Source organism: Rousettus aegyptiacus, unplaced genomic scaffold (genome assembly GCF_014176215.1).
Source record: "Rousettus aegyptiacus isolate mRouAeg1 unplaced genomic scaffold, mRouAeg1.p scaffold_m13_p_2, whole genome shotgun sequence".
Lineage (NCBI taxonomy): Eukaryota > Metazoa > Chordata > Mammalia > Chiroptera > Pteropodidae > Rousettus > Rousettus aegyptiacus.
The window spans coordinates 174,406,673-174,422,766 of NW_023416295.1; the positions used below are offsets into that span (position 1 = coordinate 174,406,673).

At 59.9% G+C, this 16,094-nt stretch overlaps 1 protein-coding gene and 1 long non-coding RNA gene across 7 annotated transcripts in view; one reads left to right on the forward strand and one right to left on the reverse strand.

The window, feature by feature from the left end:
* Positions 1-1,262: 1,262 nt before the first annotated feature.
* Positions 1,263-5,982, reverse strand: LOC118613813. 2 transcript variants are annotated; one of them, XR_004955919.1, is made up of 3 exons: positions 5,709-5,982; positions 3,030-3,988; positions 1,263-2,119 (listed from the first exon to the last, which is right to left on the reverse strand). It is a non-coding gene; the product is annotated as an uncharacterized LOC118613813 (long non-coding RNA). The 2 variants fall into 2 exon arrangements; XR_004955918.1 differs by having other exon boundaries at positions 1,263-1,910; positions 2,027-3,988.
* ARHGAP8 (Rho GTPase activating protein 8) overlaps positions 5,263-16,094 on the forward strand; it is a 42,355-nt gene continuing 31,523 nt past the window's right edge. For 4 of the 5 annotated variants that reach the window (XM_036237640.1, XM_036237642.1, XM_016135731.2 and 1 more), the window contains exons 1-2: positions 5,267-5,325; positions 15,215-15,332. In XM_036237640.1, the coding sequence (XP_036093533.1) occupies positions 15,296-15,332 (37 nt within the window). In that variant the 5' untranslated portion in view covers positions 5,267-5,325; positions 15,215-15,295. Of the gene's footprint in view, positions 5,326-15,214; positions 15,333-16,094 lie in introns of all 5 variants that reach the window. The other variant, XM_036237639.1, reaches the window with a different exon arrangement.

Consider the following 16,094-nt stretch of genomic DNA (forward strand, 5'->3'; position numbering starts at 1 on the left):
GAGAGCCCTCCTCGTGGTTCACAGATGCCATCTTCTCACGTGTCCTTATGTGGCGGGCAGAGAGCCCCCCTCATGTCTCACAGGACACTAATCCTGGAGGTCAGGGCCCCACCCCTACGACCTCATTTAACCGTAGTTCCTTAGAGACCCTGTCTCTGAATACAGTCACGCTAGGGGTTAGGACTTCGACACAGGTGTTTGAGGGGACACAGTTCACTCCATCGCACACGAGTGGGTGACAGGCCCATTCTGAAAGCCAGGGGTTCGCCATGGGGCAGGACCCCACTGTGACAGGGCCTGCGGGCGCCGGCCTTTTCTGAGAGTTAACATCCCCTCAGGGGTGTGTGTGTGCACTCTGACAGTCACCCATTGGCAGGAGGCCCCAGGGGGATGCTCCTGCTGTCAGTCTCTAAAAGGACCACCTCCGGCCTTCTGGAAAATGCCCCTGGTTGGGCCGTGGCTCAGGAACCACAGGAGGAAGGAAACCACGTGCCCTCTGGGGTGGGGCCGGCGGTGGGGCACTGTGCCCCGCTTTGGCCAATGAGCTCTGAGCTCAGAAGACTTGGGGCCCTTTGGAGCTGGAGCACTTCGTGGCCAGGGGGAGACCCTCCAGGGTGACCAGCAGTATTCCTGATGGGCCTGCTCCAACTGGTGGGGCATCGGGGGTCTGCGGACATGCGGCATGAATGAGAGGAGACCTCAGGCAGTGCGAGCCCCTGAGACTGGGGGCTGTTTGTTACTGGAGCAAAACTCGGCTTGAGCTGACACCACACTCCTCCCCCGGATGCTCTAGTGGAGTCGGGTTTTGCGTGTTTATGCGTGTTACATACCCTCATGGGCAGAGCCAGGCCCCTGGATTCACATCCTTGATTGGTCGCTACCTTGCTTTGTAACATTGGACGAGTCACCCCATCCTCGGTTTCCCCATCTGTAGGAAGGATCTTTCCAGATATAAAATTCTGATACTTCTCTGCTTGTCTGTGTGCTATGGACACACACAGCTGGGCCAGCTGTAGGACTGTAAACTCCAGATGAATAGCTCTGCCCAGATGACAGTGTGTTGGCCAGACAGGTACTTAATGAGTTTAGACCTGAAGGTGATAATGGCTTAAGATGAACCGATGGCTTCGCCCCCAGGACACTCTCCTCGTTGACAGATGTGTTTGCGCAGAACTGCTTTACCAGGCTGTTAGAAGCTATAAACATGTAAACTATCATCTGACATCATCATGAGAAGAATCTCATGCCGACATTCCTTTTTTTTTTTTTTTTTTGCCTTGGGGATTTAGGTCAGCCTGGGCTTGGCCGGGGAGGAGGGACAGGGTGGCAGAGAAAAGGGGGTGCAGGATCAGGCAGGGCTGTCGTCTGGATGCGGGTTCTGGCTGGTCACACAGAGGAGTGTATTACAGGAGGTCGGGAGCTCTCCGAGTTGTCAGGAGGTGGCAGAACCAAGCCAGAGACTTACCTGCCAGGAACAACGCCTCGGCCCACGCCGCCAGACAGGCCTGATGGGGAAACAGGGTCCTCCCCCCGGGAGATGCTCCAGGGGCACTGGACCAGACCCACGACTGCCACCAGCACCAACACCGGGTGCATCCCAGATCCTCGACCTTGTAGCCACTGCAGCCTGCACACCGCACCCCCCAGCCTCCCGCTCCCAAATTACACATCACGCAGCCGCCCTGTCCAGCATAATAAATTCCAGGGCCGCCTCTTCTCCTTGGGCATTTATCACAATGGTGGAGCCGAAGGCACTGTCTGGACTCCGGTTGCAAAGGAGGCTGAGTAAACCCGTTACCTGACTTCCTGGCGCCCAGACAGTAGTCAGGAAGGCATTTGAAAGGCGCGAGGGGCCAGAGTGCAGGACCAGCGTCCCACCCTGATGTCACATGGGGCCTCAAGGGTGTCGTCTGCTTGGTTGCAAATCAAAAGGGTTTCAAGAATTAGGTCCAAACAGCCCCAGGAAGCACCGCGCGTAGGCACGGTTGCTGGACTCGGTTTGCGGTCAGTGCTAACTGCTGCTCACCTCTGCCCTCCGCACGGCCGCGCCCATAACGGGAAGCCTGCTGGGGTTCCTGGCCAGGCGCCCACCTCGCAGGGTGTCATCTCAGGTCCCGGCCTGTGGGGAAGGGTTGGGACGTGACCTCCTGGACCTCTCTTGGCTCAAGCCGGCTGTCACACTCACACTCAGCAGGAGAATTTGGGTTTCAACCGCGTCTCGGCTCACGAGGTGGGGAGAGTTCATTTGGGAGAAAACAAATGGGAAGCCCAAGACCTGGCCCGGGCGTCCGGACGCTTCCCGCCGGCTCTCCATCCCCAGTGCTCATCGATGTGGCATGTGCTGCTTGGGGAGCAGCAACTCTCCGTCTTCACAAACATTCGTGAGAGTGAATTTAATAAACCCGGGAATAATGCCATTCAGATCTCATTCCATCCTTTCGCACCGTTATTCTTTCTCCCCCGTTGCAAAGCATTTGAAATGCAAGGAGTAATTGTCACAGCGACAAAGTGGGTTACTGATTAGACGTGCTTTGGGGGAAAACAAGAAAGGGAGCCCGCCTGGCTCTCGCGGTTTCTTTCTGTCGCGTTTTTCTTTTATCATGAATGGCAGAGCGCGTGGCGTGCTTTGCCCCACAAGCGTTCTGTATGTTTGCTTTATTGTGCGTATTTAAATGCCACTAAACCATGGTTGCGGAATTCGTATGAGATTTGCACAGAACACAGATGCGAGGCATTCTCCCCAGCATCTGTCAATCGCATGAAATGATGCTGCCAGCCGGAGACCAACCGTGGGGGGAGGGCGGTGTTCTCTTATTTCGGTCCAAAGTGCTTTTTAAAGCAGAAAACCTGCCAATTGTCCCTCTTTCTCGAGAGACTGATCTCACACTGATAATAATCATCATCATCATCATCATACTAAAAAAAAAAAAAAAAAAAGATGTTGGTATTCCACACAAGGAAAAGAGGGCCCGGCAGTAAACACTGGACACAAACCATCGAATGCAAGAGGCACTGAGGAGTGTTCTGACCTGGATGGAAATGGCCCCGTTCCTGACCGGCTGAGAGGCTCGGGTTCGCATGTGTGTTCGCGTGTTTGACGTCAGCACTGCAGTTCTGTGATTTCTCCTCACACCTTCGGGAGCGGGGAAGTACAAAATACTAGTCCGCAGGTGGCCGTGCGCCGCAGGCCAGGCTGGTCGGGATTCTCCGCACAGAGCAAAGGCAGCTGCTGGGCGATGATGGAATGCGAGGGGAGCGGGGGGTCGTTCATTCATTCACCCACTCACGCATTCATTCGCGTGGATTGGGACAGTGCCTACGACCTGCTGGGCGCAGAGCTGGGAACCGGGGAGGCTGCAGGGAGCCAGCGGCCTCGTGGCTCTGGCCTTCCGCGGAATGGTGACGACTAATGTTTAGTGCACTAACCCGAATCCAGTTATTTCACGGTTATCCCTGGCAAAACCGGCGTGAGGCTGACCGTCTTAGGGGAAGATCAAAGTTCTGGTCTGTCTGACTCACTTCCCATCCCTGAGATGGGTCTCAGGCTCAACCGATCAGGCCTTCTCTGGGTTTTACTCTGCTAGTGCGTCAGGAGAGAAACCCTTTTCCATGTGGTTAACAGGCATAAGGATATTTTCTCAGGTGATCCTTGTGTTTGTAAGAAATAGAAAGCTCGAACCAGATTAAACGAGAAGAGGATGTATTGGCACATCTAACAAGAAAGTCCAGGGGCTCTGAAATGTCACCAAGGACCCAGGTCCCTGCCACCTCTGCTTCATCTGAAGCCTACGTCTCCTTGTGGCCACAGGATGGACGCCCGGTGTCCCTTGTGCACTGAGTTTCCCCATCTAAGTTGGGACCAAGAAAAGGAGAGAGCAAGAATTCTCCTCCCCCAAACTTCCGGGCAAAGTCCAGCACGTCGCGCTAACTAGATCAGCATGAGCCGCTCACCGTGGCGTGACGAAGGCCCGCGCGTTATTTCCAGAACCTGTGGCAGAGGGCGACATTGTGAAACTGGCCTCTGCCATCAGACTCCGCCTCCAGAGGGGTCGATTCACCTGACCGGCTACTGTAAGGGAATGACTGGCCACTGGGGCCCACGGAGCCCACCACACGTGAAGGGGGTGAGGGCAGGAGCTGGGAGACCCGTCAGGGGACATGTTAAAAGGCTCTGCACGGAGCCACGTCAAAGATGCTGGTGGCCCGGAGCACGTGGGTCAACGCGGGTGGGGGGGAGCAGTGGCACTGTGACACATTTCGAAGGAAGAGCCACGGGGGTGTGAGAGGACCAGGGGAACCAAGGCGACCCAACAGTGTGGATGGGGCCAGTGGGGAATGGGGTGGGGGGCCCAGGAGAGGAGCCTCCTGCAGACAGGGGAGCCGGAGCTGCCTGCTAAGGTCTCTACGTGGAGATGTCGGGGAGACGTAATTGGGGAGCAGGGCGTAGGCGTGTTGAAAGCAGGAGTGAGTGCAGATGATGAGAGGCGCAGACCCCCAGCCCCGGGCGTGGACCTCCAGACGTGGACCTCCGGGCGTCGGGGAGGAGCGGGGAGGCAGCTGGGAGACAGCGCCCGGCCCGATACAAACCCATCCCTACCGCCTCGGCTCCCTGAGCTGCTCCCGGGGCCGGGACGCGATGACGGGGGAGGGCCAGTCATCCCCCTGCCTGGGGGGCCAGCTGCCTCCAGGGGTACCTGCACTCCAGCCAGGGCCTTCCTGATTGTCTGACCCCTGCCTCGGGCCGGGGACAGTAACCGTGCTAGGTGCAGAAACGCAACACTCAGCCGCGAGTGACCCTTAGGGGGCCCAACGATCGGTCACATGCCCCCTCCTCCAGGAAGTCCTCCCTGCTCCTCGGCCTGGGTCACAGCCACCTGTGGGATTGCCCAGCCCCTGCCACTGTGGGATTCTGCGCCTGCGAAGTCAGCATCTGGCCCAGAGGATGCTTGGGGGGCATTGGTTGAATGAATACTTCCTCTCGCTGTGTTCTCGCAGATCTCACCCCTTCCCGCCTCACTTAAATGGAGACATGGCTCACAGGAACGCGCCTGCCCCAGGCGCAGGTGCTGAGCCAAGGCAGACCCCGGGACTCAGGGCGCCTCGGGCGCAAAGTGCGAGGGGCATCTGAGCTCTCATATTCCAACTCCATCCCCGCCCACCAGGCGGAGCCACCTGCCCCGGCCCCGCCCCGGCCCCCGCGGAGACCTTGCTGGACCCGATGGCCAGTCGGGGGCGGGGCCAGGGGCGGGGCCTGCGCGGGAGCTACGTCCGGGGCGGGGCCAGGTGAGTGTCCCGCGGAGCTGAGCCCAGGTGAGGCGCCGGCAGGTAAGGCCTGGTGTCCGCGGGAGAAAGCCCACCTGTGCCCGGCAGGGACGCCGCGCGGGTTCTGAGGGTGTAGCCGGGGCCGGACCGGGCCCTTTGCTCAGGTGCGCACGCCAAGGCGGGGCGCGGCGCCAGGTGACGCGGCGCCCACCCAGGTCCCCGCCCGCGGCCCCTGGTTGTCCCAGAGTGCGCTCCCCCCCCGCACTCCTTCTCCCCTTCCTCTCCCGCCCCTCCCCCTGCCTGCGCCCTCACTTCTCTCCAGGTGTTTCGTGTTTCGGTCTGGTCCGGCTGGGCTGTCTCAGCCCAAACTTTCGCGCCCCCTCCCCGTTTTTCCTCCCCTAACTCGGGGTCTCCCCTCGCCGGTTGGCACGCGCTGCGCAGCTCACCAGCTCCCTGTCCCCAAACCTGGGAGGCGTCGTCCCTTCCGCAGAGGAGACAGAGCAGGTGCCGCGCTGGTTGAAACGCAGGGGCTCCGCGGGGCCGCTGACCGAGTCGGCACAGGCGACGGACCCCCCAGACTTAGCAGGCCCGACACGTAAATCAAGCGGGGAGCGGGGCGTCAGCCGCCAAACTCGCCGGCGAGGGCAGAGGCCTTGGTTTCACTTTTCTCCACCCTGGCAGGGAGCCATCGTGAGAATTCCTTGGAGCCACTGTGGCCTTGCGGGCTTGGGAGTTGTGGGCAGGCGTGGGGGGGAGGTGTCGGCAGGGTGGCGGCTCAGGCCGCCGAGGAGGAGCGCGGACTCCCCCAGGAGGAGGAATTCCTGCCGGCCCTCGTCTGGCGTCTGGGGCCCTGGCAGGCTGGGGCGCTGGCGGGCTGGGGCGCTGGCATCTGGGGCGCTGGCGGGCTGGGGCGCTGGCATCTGGGGCGCTGGCATCTGGGGCGCTGGCGGGCTGGGGCGCTGGCGGGCTGGGGACGTGGCCACCAACATTGTTTTGGGTCAGTCTGTGCTGATTCCAGAGTCTTGTGGAAGGTAATGCTGGCATTTGTCCAGGTGAGAACTCACAATTTAAGACTCAACAGGCTCTGTTGGCAGTTTTAGGATCTTGTTTGTGAGTTTCTCCTTCAGTGCAGTGACACACCATTCCTCAACCCAACAGCGGGGCCGGCGGGTAGGGCGGCAAAGAGGTTCACAGGGCACTGGCAGGAGCCCAGCGAGTCCTTGAGGACAGCCACCTCCCCAGCCCCTGCCCACAGGGGACCCAGAGTCTGGTCTCTGTGTGGTAGAGGGAAGCCAGGGACTTGTGAGTGGTCTAGAACTTCCTGAAGGAGGCAGCCGTAGGGCTGGAAGGTGGATGGGAGGTAGGCAGGGTGGGGTGTGGCACACCGACTGCCATGGAGATGGGGGGCTGGAGGTGGTGGGGGGTAACTCACAGGTTGGGTAGGGGTGGAAATGCCTGTGGAGTAACTGACAGGTGGAGCGCATAGCAATGTCCTCGGATACTGTCCTCGAGTCATCCAGGTGCGACCTTAGTGCGACCTGCAGGTCTGAAGACTTACGTGGACGTGCGGCCTCTCCCTGACAGGCTTGTTCCAGGCCAAGGGCCCTCCACGTGGCCGCAGGCTCTCCGTCCATGGGGACTTCCGTTAAACAGAGGACAGCAAGAGCTCAGGCCCCCCGGAGGTCCCGGAGGCGCGTACCTTGCACCACACCATTCCCCGCTTGTACCCTCCTTCACTGCCAGGGAAACTGAGGCAGCAGGTGGCTGAGAAAGAGGCAAGGCAGTCGGAGACCTAGTGTTTGAGCAGGTCACTTCCACTGTTGGGGACTCAGCCTCCTGACTCATAGCGTGACCCTCGTGGCCATCTTTCCACAGAATCGTCACCGTGACTAGCGGCCGTCAAGCCCTCACCGCGCGCGCACTGATGGCCTCAGTCCTCCCTCACACCGGCCTCACGAGGCAGAGACTGGTACTGCCGGAGGCAGGGAGGCTCAGGTGACCTTCCGAGGTCACACGGCCAGTGAGTGGAGAGCCCGGACCTGGCGCCAGCCATGCCGCTGCTGCACGGCCCGAGCGTCCCCCACGCCGGGCTGTGCCACCTCGCAGGGCGCCGCGGTCTGCCTTCCGGTGGAGACATTCTGAGACCGCCAGCAACGGCCCTTGAGCTCTGCGTGGACTAGCACGTGGGCGGAAAAGTGATACCTTCCGGTTGTTTTCAGATAAATGACTTAACTTTTCCCTCAACCCTTTGACTTAAACGGATGCTCGAAGAAGATGTGCCAAGCGCATTCAGAGCTCCTGGGCCTCCTGGGGTAGCTTTCTTTTGGGGGGGCCCCCTTCTGGGCCCGTCTCTGTGGGCACAGGGGCAGTCTCAAAGATGCCCTCGTGAGTGGCGCTCAGTGCAGGCGAGCTGTGTGTGCAGGCCACAGAGCTCACTGCCCAGGCGTCCGCAGCCCCGGAAGGCAGGGCACCGGGCAGAGGACGCTCCCCAAGTCGCTTCTCGAGGTCCCGTTTTCTCGCCTCCCACACGGGCGTCACAGGCCCCAGGTTTTCCTAGGGCTCAGACGGAATAATGTCGGGGCGCGGTAGTTAGCTGCGGGCGCTGCGACCTCGCGTTGCTAACCAGAGGCGCCAGCCACTCCGAGCCTTGGTTTCCCCATCTGTGAAACAGACGATGCCCAGGGCGACCGGGAAACTCAAATGAGTCCATTCGTGCCACGTGCCTGGCACGGCTTGGTGCGTGTTTGGGTTTACCGGCGTCAGCCCCACCCCTGAGGGCAGCTCTTACAGAGACTCGTGTGGAATGAGCTCCGTGGCACCTGTTTCTGCCCAGGCCGAGGGCCAAGTGGTTTTGTCCTCGGTGACCGGGGACAGAGCAGGGCGGCGAGGAAGTTCATTTTCACTCGAAGCCTGTGACTTACTGTCCATCAAAAGGAACTGGTTTGGCAGGTCAGGAGTCCTGGGGCCTGCCCCCCTCCCCACCTGGTCTTAAAATTAAAACAGCAGAGGAGACGCGCTGGCCGGCAGGGGGCCGGCATGTTTGTCATCCTCGGGGACACTTGGGGTGGTCGAAGCCAGCAAGGCTCACCCCCACCTGCTCAGCCCAGACTCCCAACCTGCTCACAGTGGCCAACACTGCAGAGGGACAGAGGGGTCTCTGGATGGGGGCACAGAGGGATCAGAACCAGGTCTCTGGTTCGGGGGGCACAGAGAGGTCTGGCCTTCCCCTGGGACCTGGGGCGCCTTTCTCTCCGGCCACATTAAGGGAAAGTATTTGACCTGGCTAAACCGTAACCCGCTTTTTCTGTAAAGAGGCCTCTGAAGGTGGAGGGTAGGTTTTTCGAGGCCCTGTGGACCCCACTTCAGTTTCCAAGGTGGCCAGGGAGGAGGTAGGTTTGAATTCAGACGAGATCATTGCATTGGACTTGAGCCAGCGATGACAGTAGAAACCACGTCCGCGTCACTCGCTCGCGGCAGCAGCGGGGTGTTGCAGGGACAGGACACAGACGGCGTGTGCCGAGGCCCCGAGGCAGACGCAGCGGCATCCGGGGGGCGCGCCGGAGGCCCGTGTGGCTGGAGCAGAGAGGAGCAGAGCGGCAGGGCCGGGCCACGAGGGTTGCAGGTGTTTGTAGGAGCTTGATTTGCATCCCAGCAACTGCGGGTTCCTGTTGGCCCTCTGGGGGTGCCGTGGGAGGTGTGGAGGAGGCAGTTGGGATATTCGGGGGCACGGTTGGGGGCGGGGGCTGGCTTGAGGTCTGGGTACGGGGAGGAGAGTGTGGGGTTTATATCCCTCAGGGAGGGGAGGAGAGGGCTCAGTGTCCCCCACCCCGAAAGGTCTGAGTGCGGGTGATGGAGATGCTGGCAGGGGCCACAGCCGCGTCATCTTCAGGGAAACTGCCACGCACCGATTGGCTCAGCTTGGCTTCCCCAGCAAAGCTCGGAAGAGGAGGATGGGATTTCTGTAGGCGATCAGGGGAGCCCTGGGAGCAGCCCAGGGGCTGTGCAGGAGAGGGGCGCACACCTGGGTGAGCGCCTGGGACCTTGGGCAGGGCAACAGGGAAGCAGGGGAGGGAGACGCCTCGTCTGCGCACAAGGCTGCGGGCGTAGCCCTGAGTCTTGACGTTGGCGTCGCGAGAGCCGCAGGGGCGGGTGGCCCCAGCAGCTCCTCACGGATCCCCTCGTCCCTTCAGAGGAAGAGGTTCCTGGGACGTGTGGGCAGGCCCCTGGCAAGGTCGCGTAGCAGGTTGCGGCGTGTTTGGGCCTTGCCGCTGCCACCGGGGTGTGTCGCCCAGGCGTCATGCCCAGTTCCAGTGGCTTCTGGCTCCACCACCCGGCCAAACGGTCAGCGTCTGCCGCTCACACCGTCAGGGCCCGGTGGTGTCCGTGACGCAGAGTGGGAGTCTGCATCAATTAGTGTGTGAGAGCTGAGGCAGAAGGGTGAAAATGGCCCTTTATGGGGTGCTGCTAGGAGACCCTGGAATCCCACCTCAGTGGCGACCCCTTTCTCGGCCATGAGCCACCCAGACTTGGCACCCTGTGCCAGCCCCTTTCTCTCCAGATCCCAGTACCCTCCCCGGGAAACACAGGGGTGGGCCCGGACGGCGGGGGTGCGCCCCTCTTCTCAGAACGCCCCGTTCCCAGACCGGAACCAGGGTGTGCCAGGGCCACGGAGCGCCTTCCCTGTACGCCTCCACCCCTGCACGTGAACGGAACCGGGTGCTAATTTGCCCGAAGTAAGTAGGTGTTAATTTGTAGCTGCAGCATTAAGGTAATTGCCGTGCGGATCTATTGGTATAACGTGCAAATGTATTTTCATAGCAACAAACCATTTTGCCATGAGTGATAAACAGTCGGGTGGCTGGAAGTCTCTCTGCATGACATCCGCGTCGTGGCATGCTGGGTCTGGGCCGCGTCTCCGGCCGGCACGGCCTCACGTGCCGACGGTCCCTCTGTGTGCGAGTCCCCGTCCCCGGGGAGGCCCCGAGGGAAGGGGCTTGGCGGGGAGAGATCCCGGAAGCAGCCGCGCTGTGTGGGCTCGGGGAGGAGGGCGAGGCCGGGTCGGGGTGATGGAGCTTGTGCTCCCAGGTCCACCATCAAGGGAAGGGGTCCATTTGGAATGTCAGGTTTGTCGTCGCTTGATTTCGCCATTCGTGGAGGGCTGCGTGTGCCAGGCGTGGTATTGGGGACAAGGGGTCCCTGCGAGCAAGTCCAGGCCGGACCTCTGTCCTTGGGAAACCATCTGGGAGGCCCACGGTGACATTGCCCGAGGGCCATGAAATGGGTACGGTAAGTATCCGCTGGGACCTGCTGGCGAGCCAGGCGTGATGGCTGCAGGTGCTGAGAGTGTGGGAGGGGCCGAGACTCCAGCTGGAAGGAGGTTCCCGTAGCCGGAGGGAAGGACAGGTGGGGCCGCAGGGGGATACCAGCGCGAGCCTGGTCTCTGTCCCCAGTTCCTGGCACGGAGCGTCTGACGCCCCCCGAGCACTGATGGGCATGGATTATACTCCTACGGAGCCCTTTATGACCTTACCTGAGTTTATGCTAATGAGGTGACTGGGCCTGGGTCCCTAGATAGCTTCAGGATGGGGGCCTTTCACCAGAGCAGCCAAGTGGGAGAAGAGAGGGTGGGACCGGCAGCCCCACCTGACCCCCTCCAGGGAGGGGCGGGGCTGGGGGTGAGCTCAGTCCCCCAGGGCAGTGAAACTTGGGAGAAAGCCTGAAACCGTGGACTAAGAGAGCTTGCGGGTTGGTGACCACAGCGACGTGCTGGTTTGGGGGCACCCACAGGGACCCTGGGGGCTCCGGGCACACCCTGCCCCTTGCCTAACCCTGCGTACCCCGTTTGGCTGTCCCCTGAGTCCTAGCCCTGGGGATAAGCCGGTCATCGTAAGGAAAGTGGTTTTTTGAGCTCTGTGAGTCGTTCTAGCGAATTACTGAACCTGAGGGGGGGTATTTGTGGGAACCCCCGAGTCTGTAGCCAAGTCGGAGAGAAGCGCGGCCGGACAGGGGACCTGGGACTCGTGACTGGCCGTGAAGTGGGGCGGTCCTGTAGGACGCAGCCCGTACTCCGGTGGTAACTCCTGCTGGGTGTGTGAGACCCGGCTGCTGTCCGAGGTCAAAGAAGCGATGTTGGGTGACGCATTTGTTTTTAGGAGAAAACACCTCGGGGACAGACAGAACCTCCCAGGCCCGGGGCGGCGGGGTCGGGGGTCGGGGAAGCTGTGCAGAGGCCCTGGGGCGGGCGGGAGCAGCGTGGGGTCTGGGGGAGCCTCAGGCGGCCAGGCTTCTGCGGCCGTAGCCACAGGAGCGAGAGGGCGGGACGTCAGGGATGAGGGGGTGCGGGGTGCGGGGCGCGGGGCCGGACAAGGCTGGACACTCACCGCGGCTCTGGCGTCTCCCTCTGAGCCTGTCTTCTGGTCGGCGATGCCTTTCCTTCCTTCCTTCACTCAGTGCCTGCTCGTCGCCGTCGCCGGGGGCTGGGCGCCCCGCGCGGTTCCACGAAACGGCGATTTTCAGAAAGGGGTAAAAATCATGACCGCCTTACCAATGTTAAAAATGGACGGTGTGTTTGAGGATTTTACTTGACTCGGGAGGGAACCAGGCAGATGCCGTCGCTAGTTGAGAAGAGACTCAGAAGGACAGAGGCCTTTACAGGTCAGAAGTATTGAACCGAACGGAGCACATGGAGGCGCGTTTGGGGGGGACGAGGAGGGAGGGAGGGGGAGCGCCAGTCAGACTTCTATTGGAGGGAGCGGAATTTGCATGTCTGTCGACAAGAAAGATCTCACATTGCTACCAGTCATCTGGAACTGGAGGACTTGTAACAGCAACCCAAGGGCGGGGTGGGCTACGGCCTCAGACCTAGACGATGCCCAGTTCTCCAAGGGCACAGGCTGGTCCCACAGTTACAGGAAGGCACAAGGGGACTGGTGGTGAACACCCCAGTGAATGGACCTGGTGGCGTGCGATTTACGTAACTTTTGAAGAGGCCAGGCCAGTGGTCTCGTCGAATGTCTCGTTCTAGATTTGTCTGATCCCCCTCCACGCGCACACCCCCCATGGTGTCATTTCTCAGGGGTCTTTTCTGGGCGTCGGGCTGAACGTTCTGGGGGGCGGGGCGCTTTGGGTTGATGGTGTGTGTGTGCACACGCACACACACTCACGCTCACACACAGTCGATTGTGACCATTCCTTGCCATCTGATGACAGCTTCATAAAATGTGGGCGCATGTGAACAAAGCATGGAGAGGAATGTGAAAAATTGTGCCCAGGGCTACGGGAGCCCCCCCCCCCCCCGGCTCCTTAAACTTAGGAATGAGCCGTGGGGTGGGGGGCGGTCTGGGGGGCGTTGATTCACGGCGACATGCAACGGACCGGGGTGCTGGAGGGTGTGTCATGTGCCCGGCACAGAAGCGTAGACCGAGGCAAGCGGTGTCCTCGGGGGCCCTGCCGAGTCGGTGCTGTTGGAGCGGCCGCTTCGAACCGCATCCCGTGGCGCGGAGAGGTCCGGGACCGTGTGCGGCCGGAGGGTGGAGGTCAGTCGATGACAAAGGGCAGACTCCTTTGAGTGTCATAGTCAGACAAAGTCCCATTGCTTGCCAGCAAAGTTGGTCTTCAAAGAGAAAATGTCAGCACTCATTCTGTCGGAGGCGGCGGGGTGTCCATGGCCCAAGCTGGCGTGGGCAGAGGAGAGGATCTACCGCCCTTCGCGTAAGGTCCAGCTGGGCCAGGTGCGTGCAGGGACTTTCCCCCATCGCTTGCTCTGTCTTCTGCCGCTGGCTTCATTTTCCTTTGGTTCCATGTGGTGACCGTTGTTAGCCCCAGGCCATAGCCTCTCACATTTGGGTTCAGCCGAAGAAATTTTAAAAAGTATCTCTTCTCAGTAGTTATTCTACAAGTCTTAGAATTCACTCTGATTGGGCCAGTTTGGGTCACGTGGTCAACTGACCTCTGACTCAGGGACTTTGGTGCTGTGATTGGGTGCGAAGAAGGGCTTGTGTCCCATCATTGGTGCCTGGAGTGGAGCTTCACCCAACGTTGCACGGGCTGTGTGCGCGCGTGCGTGCGTGTGCATGCGTGTGAGGGAGAGCATGTGTGCATGTGTGTGCATGTGCGTGAATGTGAGAGAGCATGTATGCATGTGTGTATGTGTGCGTGTGTGTGAGGGGCCATGCGTGTGCATGTGCACACGTACACATGAGTGAGGAAGAGCATGTGTGCATGAAGGATACATGTGTGTTCATGTGCATGTGTGTGAGGGAGAGCATGTGTGTATGTGTGTACATGTGTGCATGTGCGTGCATGTGTGTATGTGCATGAATGTGAGAGAGTGTATGTGCATGCGTGTGAGGGAGAGCATGTGTGTATGTGTGTGCATGTGTGCATGTGCGTGAATGTGAAAGAGCATGTATGTATGTGTGTATGTGTGCGTGTGTGAGGGGCCATGCGTGTGCATGTGCACACGTACACATGAGTGAGGAAGAGCATGTGTGCATGAGGGATACATGTGTGTACATGTGCATGTGTGTGAGGAAGAGCATTGTGCATGTGCATGTGCGTGCGTGCATTGAAGGACAGAATGCGTGCGTATGAGAGAGAAAGTGGGGGACTTACTGGCAGAGGAGGAGGGGATGCCTGGGGCCAAGAGGACAACCGCCCACTCCGTCCAGCCAAGGGCCCCTTCCTGTGGGGCTGCAGGCCTGGGCTCTGGCCTCAACACACGTCACAGCACCCCGACCCGCAGCGGGACGCGGCCAGCCCCGGGGCCCGCCCTGGCGCCCCGGCCGGTGTCCCGGGTGACAGCTTCGCAGCCCTACAGTGCTGCCCCCTCACGGGCCGTGTGTCTGGGCAGGCGGCTCCGTTTCCTCATCTGTAACACAGAGTGAAAACCAGCACTTAGCCAACGGATCTTTCTCTGCAGAAAAGGAAGGCAAGGCTTTGCGACTTTGCGTGTCGATCGAATGTTCTTACACTGTGAGTCATGCTTTTTTAGTTTATGTCACTGTTTTATATGAAGAGCAATACAAGATTTTTCGAAAATGAAAAGAGGACGAATGCGGAAAAGTAAATGGATTTCCAAGCCCTAATCCCAGAACTCCTAGAAAATAGCATTTTAAAATAATGTCGCACACTTATTTTTGCTACTGAAAAACTGGACAAAACTCTGGGTGCTTTTTTCAGCCTGCTTTGTTAAGTTTTTAAAACACCTTCATTGAGATGCGATTTGCATAACGTACGACTCACCCATTTAAAACCTACAGGTCATTGATTTTTAGCGTAGCACAGATATGTGCGACCACCGCCCGAGTCAATTTTAGGACTTTTTTGTCCCCAGAAAAAAGAACCTGTGCTACTTGGCTGTCGCCTCCCTGGTCCCTCCCCCCTGCTGCCTCTGGCGGCCAGTAATCCGCTTCCTCTCTACGGACCCGCCTGTCTCTGGCTGGTGCGCATAAACGGATCGAGAGGGCGTGTAGCCTCTCGTGTCTGGCTCTTCTCACTCAGCGAAATGATTTCAAGGTTCAGCCACCTCGTAGCATGTGCCAGTGCGTCGTTCCTTTCTGAGGACGGGTGCCGTACCATCGTTTGGTACTCACGGGGCTTTTTGCAGGTTTATGCAGGTGTCGAAGCGCGTCCCAGGCCCAGAATAATCGTTCGGTAGCCCCTCGCCGTAATTATGATGGTGAGGGGTGTAGCCATCGTCGGTTCTAAATGATCTTTGCGGGGCCCTGTTTCTCGTCTGTAGAACGGGTCCAGGAGTGAGTGTGCGTGTCTCTGAGGGGGCGGGGAAGCGGGCACGATGGGGTCCTGGGAGTGCTGTCCCCACTCCAGGTGCGCCCCACCCACACTGCTCCGTGCCCTGCTCTCCCGGGTCACGGGGCTGGCTGGTGAGAGGGAGCCCTGTCCCGGGGATGCGTGTGAAATGCCCCTTGGGTTCCGTGTGCTTCTCCCTCAGGGCACTGGAAGGACCCGCGCCGGGATCCCCAAGAGGTGGCGTCGTGACAGTGTGCCTGGGCCAGCCGCCCACCAGCAGAGCATGTCCCGGGGGGGCTTGGAGGAGCTGGCTGACACAGGTACATGTTTTCCTCCCCCGGAGTCCCTCGGGTCCTCTCCTTACCAAGACACCTGTCACTGGAGTCAGGCCCATCCTCACCCAGCATGACTGCAGTTTAACTGATTTCATCTCTAAAGACGTTTTCCAAACACGGTGACATCGTGAGGTTCCGGGTCGGCGTGAGATTTAGAGGGACAGCTGGGGACCAAAGTCTACCCCGGCCCGGAATCCGAAGTTCCCGTTCTTTTTCCAGCTGAAAACATTTCTGATAGATCCCTGCTCTGTTCCGCATGAAGGAACCACCCCACTAAAGTTCAGCTTCGGAAGATGGCGCCTTCTTCCCACCTCACAGCGCGGCGACCCAAGGGTCTGCCCTCGGCGCCCCCCGTGGCCGCCGCCAGCTGCCAGAGTCAGCATCTTTCAGAAAGAGCCTGAGTCAGAATTTGGAGCCGGGAAGTCGAGTTCGAGTCTGCCCCCCGCTCAGTTAGCAGGGCAACCTTGGGGAAGTTCCGCCTCTCCGAGCCTCAGCTTTTATGCCCGTCAGTGTGGAGAACACTGCCCTCGGGTCTCATTGTTCTGCTTCCACGGTGCTGCCCGCTGAATGGGTGCATAGTGGGTGCACAGGAGAGGTAGGCACATAGTAGGTATACAGGAGAGGCAGGTGTGTAGTGGGTGCACAGCAGAGGTGGGCGCATAGTGAGTGTACACTGAGTAGTACATAGTGAGTACTCAGGAGAGGTGGGTGCAAGGAGAAGGCACTTAGTAGGTGCACACTGAGCAG